Genomic DNA, 19,302 nt, shown 5'->3' on the forward strand with positions numbered 1-19,302 from the left:
GGAATAAGTCTGTTTCACCTGAATTGTCACATTTCTTGGAATGGAGTTGTTCATAATATTCCCTTACAATTTTTTAAATTTCTGTTGGGCTATAATGATGCTCACTTAGAATTTTAAATTCTATACAGATCATATCATGACAGGGCTATATTCAGAAACTGGGAAGACACTTTTAATTTCAGATAAGGATATATTTTTAAAATAAGGTTTTAAAATGAAAATATATTTCTTTTAGAGATCACTTATATAAGCTTAATTTAAAATATGCTTAAGCTATAAGAAAAACAGTCATTTTTAGGAAATTTGTGTGTTATCTTTTTTTAGATGTTTTTAAAAAGAGGTTAAGAAAAGATGAGGGAGGGCTTCCCTGGTGGTCCAATGGTTAAGAATCCGCCTTGCAATGCAAGGGACACCAGTTCAATCCCTGGTCCTAGAAGATCCCCCATGCTGTGGGGCAACTAAGCCCATGTGTCACAACTACTGAAGCCCATGCACCTCAAGCCTGTGCTCCACAACAAGAGAAGCCACCACAATGAAAGGCCCAAGCACCTCAACTAGAGAGTGAGCCCCCACTCAACACAAGGCCCACACACAGCAACAAAGACCCAGCACAGCCAAAAATAAAATAAAATTTTTAAAAAGGAGTAAAAAGACAAAGATCATAAGAAAAAAAAAGACCAAGGACCCAAAATGTGTGATTTTCTGAAGTAATTAGATTTACTTACAGATTAAATTGAAAAACACAATTTATCGTCTAAAAGTTAGTACTCAAAGAGATACCTGACAGTAATTTGTGTTTCTAAAAGTATATGCTAGTCACAAAATAAGACATATTCTATGATTCCACCTATGTAAAGGTCAAAAACAGGCAAAACTAATCTATGGTGAATAGAAACCACAGAACAAAAAAAACAGTCTGGGAAAAGTGGATACTGACTAGCAGTGGTGTGAGGAGGTCTCTGGATGTACTAGTTAATACATGAATAAGTACACATATAAACATTTATTGAGCTGTACACCTAAGGTTTATGCATTCTACTGTATGTAAGTTATACCTCAAAAAACAAATGCCATTCAGACATAAAAAGGAATGCAATACGGATACCTGCTACAACACGGACGAACCTTGAAAAAATGCTAAGTGAAAGAACCAGCCACAAAAGACCACTTATTATATGATTCCATTTATATGCAATGTTCAGAATTGGAAAATTCATAGATAGAAAATAAATTACTGGTTACAATGGGCTGGAAGGGTTGGGGAGAAATGGAGAGTGACTGCTAACTGGTACAGGGTTTCTCTCTAGAGTAATGAAAATGTACTAAAATGTATTATGATGATGGCTACACAGCTCTGTGAACATTCTAAGAAACTTTGAATTGCACACTCTAAATGTGTGTGTGAATTATAATGGTATAAGAATTATCACAATGAAGTTGTTTATATAAATAAATGCTTATATATAAAATATATGAAAGAAATAGAAAAAATTATGCTTATTAACATTAGTACATGTAGATGAAAGACAGCCTTACTGTGTTCTCTGAAATAATTCATATGTCCAACAACTGATGAATGGATAAACAAAGTAGTATGTCTATATGGATTCATTTTTAAAAAGGAATGAAGTACTGATAAGCACTATCACCTAGATGGACCTTGAAAACATTGTGCTAAATAAAAGAAGCCAGACATAAAAAAGGGCATATATTGTGTGATTATACCAAATGTCTGTAATAGGCAAATCCCTAGAGAGAGAAAGTAGATTAGCGGTTGCCAGGGCATAGAGGGAGGGGAGAATGAGGGAATGATTGCTAATGGGTATGGGATTTCTTTCCGTGGTAGTAACAATATTCTGGAATTAGACAGTGGTGATTTAGTGTAAAAAAACCACTGTGAATTTTTAGTGTTAAAAACCACTGAATTGTACATTTTAAAATGATTAAAATGGTGAACTTTGGGCTCCCCCGATGTCTCAGAAGGTAAAGAATCGGCCTACAATCAGGAGACACAGGTTCGATCCTTGGGTTGGGAAGATCCCCAAAGGAGAAAATAGCAACCCACTCTGGTATTCTTGCCTGAAAAATCCCATGGACAAGAGGAGTCTGGCGGGCTACAATCCAAAGGATGGCAAAGAGTTGGACACAACTGAGTGACTAAGCATAGCACAAAATGGTGAACTTTATGCTATGTGAATTTTACCTTAATTTTAAAAGGTACATTAAATATTCTATCTTTCATAACTCTGTTTCTTCAGTCCTCCTTGTAGAAGGCAATCCAGCTGTCCCTTCTGGCTAGAGTTTGTGCTGAATCGATTCCTCCTAAGTATAGAGAATGAAACCTAAGGTTCTTCAGCTACAGCAGATCAGAAAAACCTTTAACTGTCTAGAGCTACCTACAGTTAGAATGAGTAGTATTTAAAAAACAAACAAAAACCACCTTATTATTCTCCTCTCAAAAAAGTATCACTAAAAGCTAAAGCTTATAAAAGTAGGACCAAGTATTTCTTTCTACCTATGTTCTCCTAAAACAAATCTCCTTTATTTTAACCTCAAATGAATCCTATGGAATATTACAGCTTTCAAGTCTTCTGATTCTCTAGTAGCAAAGTACAAATGAAAGGGCAAGCCTTTAGGACCTGAAAATCGTTAGATCTAAATTCCAGCCCTATCACTTAATAGCAGTGAAATCATGGCAAGCTTCTAAGCTCTCATCTATAAAATGGAAGACAGTAATACCTGCTCCATAAGTTTGTCATGAGGATTAAATAAAATAGCATATGCAAAGTAACTAGTATAGTGTTTCACATACAAGTAGTCACTCAACAAGTCTACAACATTAACTCATTCTCTCTTCCATGTTATGGAACACAGGTTTCTTTATGCCAACAAAATTAACTAATTTGTATTAATCTAAGAGGTTAGCTTCTAAATGTTATATACAATTTCTAAGTCTATGCAAATTATAACTAACAGTGCGTGCTAAGTCTCTTTAGTCGTGTCCAACTCTTTGTGACCCTATGGACTGTAGCCCACCAGGCTCCTCTGTCCATGGGATTCTCCAGGCAAGAATACTGGACTGAGTTGCATGCCGTTTTCCAGGGGATCTTCCTGACCCAGGAATCAAATCCGTGTCTCTTATGTCTTCTACACTGGCAGATGGGTTCTTAACCACTAGCCCCACCTGGGAAGTCCATAACTAATAGTATACACTGCATGCATGCATGCTGAATCACTTCAGTTGTGTCCGACTCTTTTCAACCCTATGGACCACAGCCCACCAGGCTCCTCTATCTATGGGATTCTCCAAGCAAGAATACTGGAGTGGGTTACCATTTTCTCCTCCAAGGTATCTTCCCAACTCAGGGATCAAACCCATGTCTCATGTCTCCTGCATTGTCAAGCAGATTCTTTGCCACTTAGGGCCACCTGAGAAGCCCAACAGTATATACTACTACAGTATAATACTATAACTAATAGTATTATAACTAAAAATTAAAACTTACAATGATCATCATTATCCTCCAAATTATGAAAGAACTTCTAAATGGCGATACTGCTTTCATAAAAACTTTCTCCTGACTGTTGTTGTTTTTTAGTGGCTAAGTCATGTCCAACTCTTTTGCAACCCCATGGACTGTAGCCCACCAGGCTCCTTTGTCCATGGATTTCCCAGGCAAGAATACTGCAGTGGGTTGCTATTTCTTTCTCCAGGGAATCTTCTGACCCAGAGATCAAACCCATGTCTCCTGCTTGGCAGGTGGATTCTTTTATCATTGAGCCACCCAGGAAGCACAAATTCTTTATACTTAAAGACAAACTAGCCATAAAGTTATCCTTTAATTTTTCCTCCTTAATTCTTTTCTCTCTTTTATATCCATTCTATCATGACATACAAACCCAGCTACCGAATACTTGGTGACACATCCTATTCCTTTCCCTGCTCTCAAGGAAAGCACCTTTTTTTAAAGCTAGCTGAGACTTGAGTTACAGAGCTCTATACTATGTTCACATCTCTCAAAGGGAAGGTCTTATTTAACACTCCCAGTAACCACTGCCATGCAGGCACCATGTTAAGTATGTCATAAAATCTTGTTTGTTCAACCCAAATATCAACTAATGAGAGGATAAATAAAATGTGGTGTGTGATATACAATGGAATATTACTTGTCAATAAAAACAAAAAAAAGTACTGAATATTCCACATTAATGAATCGTGAAAACACATTCAGTAAAAGAAGCCAGCCACAAAAGACCAGCTATTATGTATTGCCATTTGCCTGCAATGTCCAGAATAGGCAAATCTATAGGAATAACGTAGATTAGTGGTTTCTTTTTTTTTTTTTCTGGTTCTTTTTTTTTCTTTTTTTCTTTTCCATTTATTTTTATTAGTTGGAGGATAATTACTTTACATCATTGCAGTGGTTTTTGTCATACATTGAAATGAATTAGCCATGGATTTACATGTATTCCCCATCCCGGTCCCCCCTAGATTAGTGGTTTCTAGTGGTGAGAACTTGGGAGGAAATGGGGAGTGACTGTTAATGGGTATGGGGTTTATTTTAGGGATAAGAATATTCTAAAATTGGTTGTGGTGATGGTAGCACAACTCTATGAATATATTAAAAACCATTGAGTTGTACAGTTTAAATGATCTCAGTAAGGAAAAAAATTAAAAAATCTTGTTTTTTCTACAGAGTTGAAAGAGATTCAGAGATAGAAAGCATATGTGTACAGCAGAGATTACACACAAGTTTATTTAGCAGACACTCCTCATTACAGTCCAGCCTGTTGGGTGAGTGAATCTTTGCTCATTAGCCCTTGATAAATAGCCAGTGTATACCAGAGAGGAGTGTGAAATTGGTAGCAAGCCATTTCTGATTTGTGACATGAATGTATGAAGCAGAGTAACTAAAAACACTGAGATTCCTCAGATTCTAAAAACCAAGAGATTTAACTCTTCTCAGAGCCCATTCCACTAAGTATCATCTTCTTAGGTCTATTCCTGGCTCCGGTGATCAGCTCAGAGTATTACCTTCTTGGTTATAGCCTGTCCCTACTACAAGTGAGAATGCTGAATTTGTGCCTACCACCATCTCCTTAACCTGAATTCTCTAAGAAACATTCAGAAATTAACAATGCCCTGTTTTATTGACTGCTGAGTCATTTTCTGAGTTTACCTGCTGTGGTATAAAGAATAACGTTCTCCTAAGGATGTGTACATTTTATGTTCTCGAACCTGTGACTATGCTATCTTACATGGCAACATGGGCTTTGCAAATGTGATTAAAGGATTTTGAGATATATTGTCCTGGAATAGCTAAGTACGTCCATCCAATGTAATCACAAGTCTTTACAAGTGAAAGAAAGAGACAGGAGATTCACAAGGAGATGTGATGACAGAAGCAGTGGTCAGAGTGTTGTGACTGCTAGCTGGTCCCCTGAGCAAAGCAATATGGGCAACCTCCAGAAGCTGGGAAATATAAGCAAACAGTTTTCCCCTAGAACCTCCAGCCCTACCAACACTTGACTTTGGCTTTCTGAGACCCATTTCAGACTTCTAATCCCCAAAACTATAAGATAATATATCTGTATTGTTTTAGGCCATTCATTAAATTTGTGGTAATTTGTTACAGAGAAACAGGAAATGAATACACTTGCCCTTAGCATCATCATTAACATCAGTCCTGGAGCATAAACCTCCCATTTGTGAAGTCCAGTTGCTTTTACTGCTCAAGATAGTATATTGGCTTGGAATAACTGTTACTAGAGTAACAGTTATTCCAAGCCAATATACTATCTTGTCGGACACAATTGAGCGACTTCACTTTCACTTTTCACTTTCATGCATGGAGAAGGAAATGGCAACCCACTCCAGTGTTCTTGCCTGGAGAATCCCAGGGACGGGGGAGCCTGGTGGGCTGCCGTCTATGGGGTCACACACGAGTCGGACACGACTGAAGTGACTTAGCAGCAGCACCATGTCAGAGTAGAAATGTTTTTCCTTCTGGGTTATGAAGTTCCAAAAGTAACCAGTGGAAACTGCAGTTTAATCAATGGCTAGTGGTTAATACAGGTACAAGAAATACAGAAACATGTAATTCTGTTACTGGGATTTTAAAACATGGATTTCATAGTAACACTGTGTACCAATAATAACTCCAATTATCTATAATTATACTTTGATATGCTTTCCAGGGGAAGCTTCAGGAAGGGTACCAACCTGAAACAGGATGAAGAGTTTGGAGAGCAGTCTTTCATCAAATGTTTGTAAGTGGTTAGGAAATATAAAGATAACACTTCAGAGATAAAGGAACATAAGGTAGGCAGTAGAAGAAAAAGGTTCTCATCTAAGATATAATTAGTAATGGAGTGGAGCAGTGATATGACAGAAAAGACAATAAGACACAGAAAACTAAACAAGAGATGATACCAAGATCAGATCACTCCCTGGAGCTGCAATTTCTCTATTTCAGTAGTTTGTAAAGTTCTTACAACTGAACTGTGAATTATAACCTGCATAACATTTCCAGAAACTGTTGGAAAGTCACTATTCACACTTACTATTCATTCTTTCCATTATTTAAGAAGACTTGATAAGAAGTAATGTTGATATCATCAGTGTTATATCACTTTCTACCTTCCCCTTGCAAGGTTAAGAGTTCAACAAAGAAATCTCTTCCTTACTTACAACTGCACAGCGTGGCATTTTTGAAGGAATTCCATCTTCTTCTGTCGCCCCATTGGGTCCAGGTGTCTCTTTCCTCCTCTTCCTTGTGTTGACTTTGGCTGAATTCTGTGCATCCATCTTCTTTTAACTGGTCATAGGAAGTGAAAATAATTTTTTTATCACTGGGGAGAAAATTTCTCAATGACAGGGAAAAGCACACACTTCACAAAGATGAACCAAATGCATCTAGTAAAAAAGAGCAAAGCGTCACAAAAACCAGGCTCTAGTATAAACACTGAAATGCCTCTCTGTGGAACAATGGTCACAATTAATCACCTGGACCTTGGAAATTACCACACAAACAATACTATTTATTTCATACCCTGATTGCATGCAAAACACTGGAAGAACCTGGCTGAGAAAGTTAGTTATACAGACTTTCACTACCCTTACATCACATCCCTAGGACACCGAGAGGTCTGACAGGTGCAAGGAAATGTAAAAGGTATGTCTTTGGTACAGATGGAGAAAAGAGTCTTTTTTAAAAAAGAAAAAAAGATGGCCATCAGCAATTACTAGTTAACAAAGTCTGAATTTCTTAACTCTAAATGCTCTGTATATTTCAAAGACTACTTGTCCAGAGTTAGAGGTATGAATATTGTAGAGTAAGTATACTTGTGAGCTTCTCTGGTAGCTCAGCAGTAAATAATCTGCCTGCTAATGCAGGAGACTCGGGTTTGATCCTTGGTTTGGGAAGATGCCTAGAAAAGGAAATGGCAACCCACCCCAGTATTCCTGACTGGGAAATCCCCGGATAGCAGAGCCTGGCAAGCTGTTCTAGCCCAGGGGGTCTCAGAGTCAGACACAACTTAGCAGCTAAACAACAAACATACTTGTATCTTTTAAATGTCTTTCCTTTTTCAATACTCATTTCCCCTTCCTCTTTCAGAGTCTTAGCACCTTAAGCTTGTTCACAATCCCCAACTACTAAAACCCCATCCAGGCTTCTTCCCCCAAGGAAAATTTATTTATTGTTGTCTCATTTAGAAGAAAGCATTTAGCAACTATTACAGAAAAGTTCTGAATATCTGATGTTTTATGCTTAGGTGACATATTTTTCACAAATAAATTGATTTCTTGATAATGATAACATTTTAGGTATCAGCCAGGAACTGGAGAGAGAGGAACTTCAATGATCAACTGTCACCTCTGTCCAAGATACAATGACAGATGGAAAAAAATCCTCAGAACAGAAGTGGTAAACAAAACAAAATACTAGATAGAATGAGGACTTTCTACCCTGTCTCTCTGCCTCTAATAGGCCCTCCTGAATAAGATATTTATCTAAACAATTGCAATCGTGCCTTACTTTCTTTCCTCTGGCTAAATTCCAAAGAGCAATGTGACAAGATCTACAAGAAACCTGACCTAATTCTTAAGAGACTAAAGGAGACACCTCATGAGTCATGGCTAACTATTAGCCTGATATGAAAAAAATGTCAGAGTCTAAAGTGAAAGATGAATACTACACAGAAACTTCCTTTCATTGCATATTCAAATTCAACTGTCCTTTCATCACAAATTAAAATAAAATGAAGGAGAGAATTATATATTTAATAAATTTTTCCAGTGATGATGATGAGAGATTTTCATGATTGTTATTAATTATTCTTTTGAAATACCGAGAATTCAGATTTACTACTCTCATCTCACTGATCTGAGTGGCCTGCTAAGAACACCTAATCAATCAATTAATGACCGTTTCTAATCTGCAAACAACAAGATTTTGCTGCAAATATCTGTTAAATTCTCAGAGTAGGCAGACAAAATCCATTACGAGAAATATAATCAGCAAATGGTGTCAGGTAGCTCAAAGATCAGGCAGTCAATAATATTGAGAGTGAAAATAATAATAATAATAATAATAATATTGAGAGTGTATTGTGTACAAGGTATTATAATTTTTACAGTAAAAGCTATTTTCTTAAGAAGACTTCTTCAATCAATGTGAGGAAACCACGTTTATGATATAAAAATGCTCCTTAAGATTCTAAAACCACTGGGGGAAATTTTGTTTGGGAACAGGAGTTTACACAGTTTCAAACTCTCTCTCCATCAGTGACTTATTAATTACAAAGTAAAGCGAGTTACCTTTAAAGTGAAAAAAAAAACAACAACAACTCTTACCTAAATAATTACAGCTAATTAACATCACCAATAATGCTTCCTGATACAAGGCACCTGGGTCATATTATCTGCCAAAAACACATAACCTATATGTGTTTATGAGGAACAATTAGACAAACCTTAACTAAAAGACGCTCTACAAAACAAGCCTGTACTCTTCAAAAAAATGTCAATCATGAAAAACAATGAAAGGCTGAAAGACTGTTCCAGGTTGAAAGACCAAAGAAATGACAACTAAATATAATGCATAATTCTAGATTGGGGGAGAAATCGTTATAAAAGATAGTTATTAGGACAACCAGTAAAATTAAAATATGGGTTGTATCAGAAAATAGTATGTATCAATGTTAAAATAAACTTCCTGAAGTTGATAATTACACTGTTACGTAAAAGACTGTCCTTTTTTTTAATGCTGAAGTATCTAGGGACAAAGGGTTATGATCTCTAATCGCTGCAACTTACCCTTAGCAAAAAAAAAGAAACTTCCTTAGCAAACAAAGAAAAGAAAAAAATTTATATTACATACAAAAAGGTAAAGCAAATATGGCAAAATTTCATCACTGTATAAAGCTGCGTGAGCGCATGCTCAGTCGCTTCAGTTGTGTCCAACTCTTTGCAATCCTATGGACTGTAGCCCACCAGGCTCCTCTGTCCACGGGATTCTCCAGGCAAGAATACTGGAGTGGGTTACCATGCCCTCCTCCAGGGGATGTTCCCCACCCAGGGATCTTCCCCACGTCTCCAGCGTCTCCTGCACTGCAGGTGGATTTTTTACCGCTGAGCCACCAGGGAAGCCCAAATGAAACTGAGTGAGTCATAAACGGCTTCATTTTAATATTCCTTTTTTGAAAGTTTTACTTGTCTTTTTCAAGGTAAAAAGTTTACTTTTAAACATGTTTGGGGACTTGCCTGGTGGTCCAGTACTTAAGAATCAGACTTCCAATGGAGGGGAAGAGGGTTTGATCCCTGGCTGGGGAACTAAGATCGCACAAGCAATGGGGCAACTGAGCTGGAGCAGCCAACTACTAAGCCCAAGGGCCTCAACAAGAGAAGCCCATGGACTGCAATGAAGACCCCGCATGCCACAACTAAGACATAATACAAGCCTAATAAATGTATTTTTTAAAAATGTCCAATAATCATTTTCTACACAGACAGGCCCTCATCAAAGGTTCTTTCAGGATCTCTAAAAATAGATTCTCTCTCCTTCCTAACTCTGAATCAGTGTAGATGATACATATATTCTAAGAAGTATGTGTTAGCAATCTAAATGTGTTGCAAGGAGGTAATACAGTAATAGCAACAATCATAATAATAACTATTTTTCTTCAATATTACCAGTGACAGACACTGTGATGGGTACTTTATATACATTATTCTCATATAATCCATATAACTTGAGAAGCAGGTATTTTTAGTTCCAATATACAAGTGAGAAAACTAAGGATCAGGGAGGTTAAGCAACCTATCCAGAGGTCACACAGCTAGTAAGTGGGAAAACCAGAATGCTGTCTCCCAGAAATCCACAAATTTTTAGTAAAAGAAACTCTCATCATTACTGCTGCTTCTTCCTTCAATTAAGAACATTCTTCCCATAGCATAGGTTCCTTAAGTTTTTGTAAGCTTAAGTCAGACCAGCCTAAATGAACAGTGAAATAAAAAGGTCAGATACTGAAAGTAGCAAGGTCCAAGGACCAATCAAATAGAACTGACATGGTTATTGGCCTGATTCCAAAGCTGCCTGATTTGCCAGCTGTATAGATCTTTCCTGTCGGAAAAGTTTTACTAGGATTTCCTGATAAGCTTTCAACTTAAGCAATAAAAAAATTTTTTCTCTGTTCCTCTCTCTTCTGACATTACAAATAGGTGGCGTTTAAGTCAGCTGTACTTTTCATTCATGATACAAAGTAGAGTTTTAAAGATGCCATAATAAATCAAGGGGATAAATGTCATACTATATTCTCACCAGCTACTTTCCATGACTTCAAATTAAGATTCCTTAAAGTTTAATAGAATAACACTTAACACATCCAAAGACATGTTTATAGGAACTTCTCAGAAGACTCTGCTCTGTGTATGCAGGGGTCGGGGGCAGAGGGGATATGTGGGCTATATTTTCAGCTTTACCGAATGACATATAATTGACATACAATAAATGTATACTTAAAGTGTATAATTTAATGAGTTTTAACATTATACCCTTGTGAAATCATCAAAATTAAGATAAACATATCATTCACTCTTGTTTCCTCATACCACTTTATAATCCATCTCTCCCTCCCCACTCTGATTTTGCTTTGCTTTTTGTTTGTTTTGTTTACGTTGTGGTAAATATACATAACATAAATTCTGCTTTGCTTTTAACTGCTTAATTCTTGAAGTACTGAACCATTTTGTATGATTCAGCTTAACCAGCCAAACACATGGTAGATATCATCATATTAGAAAGAAGCAAAGGAAGTAAATACTGCCATTGTGATTTTAGAGTTTTTAAAAATTTCTGTTGTTTAAGACATTCAGTCTTTTTTGGTTTCCTTTTGATTGTGCTGGGTTTTTGTTGCTGTGCAAGGGCTTTCTCCACTTGTGGTACGCAGGCTTCTCATTGTGGTGGCTTCTCTTGTTGTAGAGCAAGGGCTCTAGAGCGCGTGGGCTCAGCGGTTGTGGCACACAGGCTTAGCTGTCCTGAGTGCAGCATGTGGAATCTTCCTGGACCAAGGATCGAACCCATGTTCCCTGCACTGGAGGGTGGATTCATAACCAATGGACCACCAGGGAAGTTCTAAAGATATTTTAAAGTCAAACTGATATCTGGGGTCACTACATACTGTGACACTGAATCTATTCCACTAGATTAAAAAAATCACACATAAAATATCATAGAGAGAACTTGAGGCAGGAGAAAGGATATCTGACTAGCTATCTAAAGCTAATGTAAAATTTATGAACAAAGTAAGAATCAAGGCAACCATTAGTATTAGTATTGACACATTACAAAGCCCATTGGTAAATAACAGTAATACTAACATATTTTCACTATGGAAAACAGTGTGGAGATTTCTTAAAAAGCTGGAAATAGAACTGCCATATGACCCAGCAATCCCACTTTTGGGCATACACACCAAGGAAACCAGATCTGAAAGAGACACGTGCACCCCAATGTTCATCGCAGCACTGTTTATAATAGCCAGGACATGGAAGCAACCCAGATGCCCATCAGCAAACAAATGGATGAGGAAGCTGTGGCACATATACACCATGGAATATTACTCAGCTATTAAAAAGAATTCATTTGAATCAGTTCTAATGAGATGGATGAAACTGGAGCCCATTATACAGAACGAAGTAAGCCAGAAAGATAAAGACCATTATAGTATACTAACACATATATATGGACTTTAGAAAGAGGGTAACGATAACCCTATATGCAAAACAGAAAAAGAGACTCAGATGTATAGAACAGACTTGTGGACTCTGGGAGAAGGCGAGGGTGGGATGTTTCAAGAGAACAGCATTGAAACATGTATATTATCTAGGGTGAAACAGATCACCAGCCCAGGTTGGGTACATGAGACAAGTGCTCGGGCCTGGTGCACTGGGAAGACCCAGAGGGATCGGGTGGAGAGGGAGGTGGGAGGGGGGATTGGGATGGGGAGTACATGCAAATCCATGGCTAATTCATTTCAATGTATAACAAAAACTACTGTAATGATGTAAAGTGGTTAGCCTCCAACTAATAAAAATAAATGGAAAAAAAAAAACATATTTTACCTGAATTTCAGTTGAGCAAATACATTCTTCAATAAAATCTCTCCATCTGCCTTATATAAACACTTCTAACCAAATGTCTAAGGCAGTGTTTCTCAATAGTTTTATTCATGTTCCATTTGAGAAAAGTAAAAATCTTAAACCATACACTGTTTGCATACTGTAGTGATTAAAAAGAGATGAGACCCTAAAATCATATTATGTAAGTATGAAGTCCATTTCTACCACTTACTAGCCATGAAAATTTAGGCAAATTCTTTATCTCTCCAAGTCTTAGTTTCATCATCTAACAAATTAGGTTTAAAAGGAATCATCTATGTAAAGCCTTAGCTCAATGTCTGGGTATACAGTATGTGCCTGTAACACCAGTTCAGTTCACTCAGTCATGTCCGACTCCTTGCGACCCCGTGAACCACAGCACGCCAGGCCTCCCTGTCCATTACCAACTCCCGGAGTCCACCCAAAAGTTCATATAGTCGGTGATGCCATCCAACCATCTCATCCTCTGTCGTCCCCTTCTCCTCCTGCCCTCAATCTTTCCCAGCATCAGGGTCTTTTCAAATGAGTCAGCTCTTTGCATCAGGTGGCCAAAGTATTGGAGTTTCAGCTTCAGCATCAGTCCTTCCAATGAACACCTAGGACTGATCTCCTTTAGGATGGACTGGTTGGATCTCCTTGCAGTCCAAGGGACTCTCAAGAGTCTTTTCCAATACCACAGCTCAAAAGCATCATTTTTCGGCGCTCAGCTTTCTTCACAGTCCAACTCTCACATCCATACATAACCACTGGAAAAACCATAGCCTTGACTAGACAGACCTTTGTTAACAAAGTAATGTCTCTGCTTTTTAATATACTGTTTAGGTTGGTCATAACTTTCCTTCCAAGGAGTAAGCATCTTTTAATTTCATGGCTGCAATCACCATCTGCAGTGATTTTGGAGCCCAGAAAAATAAAGTCAGCCACTGTTTCTGTTTCCCCATCTATTTGCCATGAAGTGATGGGACCAGATGCCATGATCTTAGTTTTCTGAATGTTGAGCTTTAAACCAACTTTTTCACTCTCCTCTTTCACTTTCATCAAGAAGCTCTTTAGTTCTTCTTCACTTTCTGCCATAAGGGTGGTGTCATCTGCATATCTGAGGTTATTGATATTTCTCCTAGCAATCTTGATTCCAGCTTGTGCTTCCTCCAGCCCAGCATTTCTCATGATGTACTCTGAATATAAGTTAAATAAGCAGGGTGACAATATATAGCCTTGACATACTCCTTTTCCTATTTGGAACCAGTCTGTTGTTCCATGTCCAGGTCTAACTGTTGCTTCCTGACCTGCATACAGGTTTCTCAAGAGGCAAGTCAGGTGGTCTGGTATTCCCATCTCTTTCAGAATTTTCCATAGTTTATTGTGATCCACACAGTCAAAGGCTTTTGCATAGTCAATAAATCAGAAATAGATGTTTTTCTGGAACTCTTCTTGCTTTTTCGATGATCCAGCGGATATTAGCAATTTGATCTCTGGTTCCTCTGCCTTTTCTAAAACCAGCTTAAACATCTGGAAGTTCACAGTTCACATATTGCTAAAGCCTAGCTTGGAGAATTTTGAGCATTACTTTGTAAACATCAGCTACTGTTATTATTTCATAGTAGTAGTAGTTGCCATCATCTGCCTTTGTCTATTTCCTATGTATCCTCTATAGCCAAAAGATTTTGTCAAGTTTTCCTCCATGATTACAACTGTGAAAAGTGTACTTTTCATGTAAAATTGTGATAAAACATGAGGTATGCTCGCTGCATCTTCCCCATTCTATCCCTACCCCATTAAAGAATCATTGTGGTAGCAAGAACTCTTCTAGAGTCTGATGTAAAGCAATGATGAAGAAAAAAAATATTATTACTACTACCGTCAGCATTTATATAACATCTGTATGTCAAAAATTTTTTTAAATATTAAAACTCTCAACATTCACAACCCTCTTACATGTATTATTTTTATCATTACTGAAACTGAGGTGCAGAAAATAAGTCACACAACTAGTAAGTGGTGCTAGGAATCAAATTCAGTCAGCCTGGCTGCAGACTACATACTCTTAACCACTATAGTATATGGTAAAATATGACACTGTTTTTACTATACAAGAAGGTACCTAATACCTATCCCTAAATATCTGAATGCCTGTCACGTAAGGGCAGAAACTTACTCTGTGACACTCTAGATAATAGAAAATGAATCACTAGTTGAAAGACGCAGAGACACAAATTTTAACTAAACATAATAAAATACTTTTGAGGAATGAGAGTATCTGAAAAGGGACTAGGTGACCTTAGGAGGCATTTCATTTTAGCATACCAGGTCATTCAAGCAAAGACTGTACAGAAATATATTTATTAATTTTATTGGTCATAATCCTGTTAAAGTTTTTAATTTTTTTATTGAAGTATAATCACTTTACAAAAGTTCATCTTGTTGATCTGTTTATTCTAATCTGTTAAAATAATTTCAAACTGTGATTGCCATCTATCACTTTGCATTAACAATTTTATGTAATCTATAAACTTAAAAAGCATGGGTTTTTTTTTTCCTTTTTTTTCTTTTTTCTTTTTTTTGAAAAGCATGGTTTTTATGTCTCCATCCACATTAGTACCAAAAATACTGATCAGAATAGATGTCACCATATACCAAGGTAATTACACCACTAGAACCCTTTCTCCTCATTGAGATCCACTCGTAATACTCTACATTAGTACAACATAAAACATACGAGAGTTTATCTTTAGAAAACAGAATAAAAAATATATTTAGCATTCTTAATGATTGTAGTATTCAATCAGATGTAGACCTGTTTCATTATACTATTACATAATCCACATCTCTCTATCACTGTCCCAAAGATGATGATGATAATAGTGATGATAAAAATTATAACCAACGTGGGCTTCCCAGGTGGCGCTAGTTGTAAAGAACTCGCCTGCCAATGCAGGAGACCTAAGAGACACGGGTTCGATCCCTGGGTTGGGAAAATCCCCTAGAGAAGGGAATGGCAACACACTCCAGTATTCTTGCTTGGAGAACTCCATGGGCCGAGGAGCCTGGAGGGATACGGTCCGTGGGTCATAAAGAGCAGGATATGACTGAAGCGACTTAGCATGCATGCATGCAAAACTAACACAGAGTACTTCCTATGTGCCAGAAAGTTATAAACTTTTTGCATATATTATATATTTTTAAAATATTTTTTATTTATTTAGTTGTAGTACATAGAATCTTTGATCTCCGCTGCAGCATGTGGGATCTCTTAGTTATGGCATATGAACTCTTAGTTGCAGCACGTGGGATCTAGTTCCCTGATCATGGATCGAAGCTGGGCCAGCTCCATTAGGAGCATGAAGTCTAAGCCACTGGACCACCAGGGAAGTCCTAAACCTTCTGTATATATTAAATAACAACAATCTTATGAGGTAGATAGTATTATTAACTCTATTTTGCAGGTGAAGAAACTGAGGCACAACTGGGTTAAATGACTTGACTGAGATGACACGTCTGGGACAGGGCAAAAACAGGATTTGAACCAAGGCATTCTGGCTCTAGATCTGTGCACTTAATGACAACAATATGTTACCTAGTGTATAAAATGGTCATACCTGAATTTAAACAAAACCACTTCTTCCACTCTGGCCATGCAGTACACTGTGCCAGGCAGGAATTTAATTTCATCTTTCATAAAGACTGAACTCCTTCTTACTGGGCATATCACTGGACAAACTACTTAGGTTTTGATTTGGGCTACAGTATAAGAGTAGAGTATTCACTAGACCAAGAATCATATCACATATAAGGGGAGTTAATTCTAGCTGCTCCCAGGGACTTCCTGGCGGTCCAGTGGTTAGGATTCATGCTTCTGCTGCAGGGGGCACAGGTTCGATCCCTGGTCAGGGAACTAAAATCCCACAAATCGTGTGGCCTGGCGGAAAAAAAGAAAATTAGCCAAAAAAATATTTTTTTAGCTCCTCCTTGTACCTTAACTCTAAGTTAAGGTGAATGCATTGACCCTAAGAGATTCTTCATGAGATTAAGGAACTTTCTAATAAAATGTACTTAATTTCCAAGTTATAAGGATCAAATGAGATTCAAAAACAAACTCCCTAATGTTGTTTGTCTTTCCACTGTGCAATCTCCTGCTCTGGACAGGGACCATTTTCATTTGGAGAGTCAGTATCATTTGGCCTGTGTGATCTTCACCCTTCATACCATCAGATACCACATGCCTAACCTGAACCAATTAGCACATCACTCTCCCAGGCCACAGACTGGGGAAGAGGGGGATGGGAAAGGCAGTGATAGGTGACTTAAGATAGTCCAATCAGAGTGAATCCCAGGACTTGTCAGACGGAAACGCTTGGACAAAGATTTGTGAATTTAAACCTGGAGACACGACTCTAGGAACCATCTATGACAATCTAGTGGTCATCCTATAACCAGGAAGAGTCTTTCTCAAAGTAGACAACACAGAGAAAGCAATAATGATGATGGAGAGGAGCCAGATCCTGAATTGCCTAATTCTGCCATCCAATGCACTTCCCTTTTTGCTGTAACTCAGGTAAGTTGGGTTTCTTATCACTTAGAACCACAAAATCATAATTGATGCATCCAATACCTGGCAATGAGCCTTAGCACACAGCAGATGCTCAATAACTATTAGAATAAATTTAATTAAAATTAAAACTCCTTTGAAATTTTTAAAAACACTATACATCTTAGTATTTTGTTTTGATGGAAAGATGTCAAATACTTGTCAATTTAGAAGTGTATCAAAGATGGTAAAATAAAGCTCTCATCCTGTCAAAAGTATTTTTCCTTATCTGCTTACATATAGTTCTTTTATTTCCCAAAGATGACTTTTGTGTCCTATGCTGTATTTTACACTATACTTTAAACTGAACATTATGCATCAGACAAACTGAAGTCTAAAGATCCTTTGGATTTAGAACAAATACAACTAATATTTTTTGTTTTATAGTGTAAAATACGTCTATATCTTTCCACTTTTTTAGGAGGCAAGAAAACACCAAGACCCCAGACATTCCATAACAATAAGCCTAAAAGAATTTAGAAATTATAAAGAGATTAACTCTCACACCTTTCCTCTAGAACTATTACTAAAGCTATTTTTAAACTTTGACTTTATGGGTCGCCCATGTTTTTCATTTTTCACTGGCTCTCTTAGACCATGTTCTTCATATCTACTAACTTACACACCTTGAAAGTATATAGAAAAATTAATAACCAGTGCCTAAACTGATGAAAAAAATTACCCCCAGTTTCCTTAAAGTTCCAACAGACAGCTGCCATAACATATCGAATTTGCCAGAACATATCGAGAAAAGGTACGTGAGAGGATGAGAGTGTACTGAGGGTAGCAAATACATTCTGGCTTTTCTGTTCATTATACTGAAACTTAGCTTTATCTAAAACTATACCACCTTCATTATACTCACAACTGCCCAGTAATCACTGAATATCTCCAACAATGAGGAGGAACAATACTTCCCAAACTCTCTGTTTATGATAACTGCCCCTTTGTAATCAACTAGTGCTATTCAAGTAAAATGAGTGATGTCCCCGGAAAAGGAGGAGACTTTAAATATCTACATTCCAGAGTGAAAACACACACACACACACACACAGAGTGGCTGACTTAATATCTACTTGACAGTGGGTAGTAGGGCTGGGGAAAGATGGCACCTCCTCAGAGCCAATACAGTACAAGAGCAAAATGAGGATGGGTAGCAGGAGATTGCCTAATAATTTGCAGACAGATCCTGGTTTCCAGCCACAGCACCCACATTAATTAAGCTGAGTCAGAATGAAAACAGCTGGAGACAAAATACAGTGCCTCCCTCTTGAGCCCATCAGGGTGGGCCAAAACCTCCTATTTCCTTAGCTGTTTATCCTTCCCAAAAGTTTCTATGTCAAAAGAAGCTGTAACAAAAAAGAGGAAAATAGACCTGGTATTTAGAATGCAACATTTGTAATTTTTCCAACACTGCTACATATTCAGTCCCAGATAAGTCACTTCATCTTAGTCACTCAAATTCCCCATTCAAACACAGAATCTAAATATAGACATAAATACCCACACTACCACCACCCTGGCTAGTAAGTGCCTTAGTATTTCCAAACTGCTTTCAAGATATAGAATGTAGTATCTGCTCCTGTGATTTTTACCCAGATTCACAAAATCTGGCTCCATTTCTGCTGACTCACCTCCCAGTACACACTGCTAGCCTTGTTCAGTGTCCCAGTAGATGCCTGCTTGGACAGATCAACTCTGCTATTAAGAAAGCACACAAAAGAAGAGGAAATGTGTGTCAGCGGGAAGGGGTGGCAGGACGGAGATACGGAGGATAAATCTAATCAAGTGTTTTTCCAACATGAATGTCTTGAAGGAGACAATACCTGGGTGCTGGTATTCACATGCTAGTGTTTTAAAGATGAAAGTCTCCTAGAAGTACAGTTTTAGAAACTCCTACTCAATTCCCTTCTATTCTACTCCCTTACTGCTGGTAGATTTACTGAGCACCCCAGGGTGAAAGAGGAGATGGACACTGCTTCTTAAGCTATGCAACAACCTAAATAGTAGAAGCTGCAATCATATATACTCTTCAAGTTTCAAAAATCTAACTCAA

General features: G+C 37.6%; 1 protein-coding gene across 10 annotated transcripts in view; it reads right to left on the reverse strand.

Moving 5' to 3' along the window:
* Positions 1-19,302, reverse strand: part of PCYT1A (phosphate cytidylyltransferase 1A, choline) — a 56,038-nt gene that overhangs the window by 29,693 nt on the left and 7,043 nt on the right. For 9 of the 10 annotated variants that reach the window (XM_020889658.2, XM_020889657.2, XM_070466168.1 and 6 more), the window contains exon 2: positions 6,692-6,818. In XM_020889658.2, the coding sequence (XP_020745317.1) occupies positions 6,692-6,808 (117 nt within the window). In that variant the 5' untranslated portion in view covers positions 6,809-6,818. Of the gene's footprint in view, positions 1-6,687; positions 6,819-19,302 lie in introns of those variants that run through there. The other variant, XM_020889662.2, reaches the window with a different exon arrangement.

Source organism: Odocoileus virginianus, chromosome 4, assembly GCF_023699985.2.
Source record: "Odocoileus virginianus isolate 20LAN1187 ecotype Illinois chromosome 4, Ovbor_1.2, whole genome shotgun sequence".
Taxonomy (NCBI): Eukaryota; Metazoa; Chordata; class Mammalia; order Artiodactyla; family Cervidae; genus Odocoileus; species Odocoileus virginianus.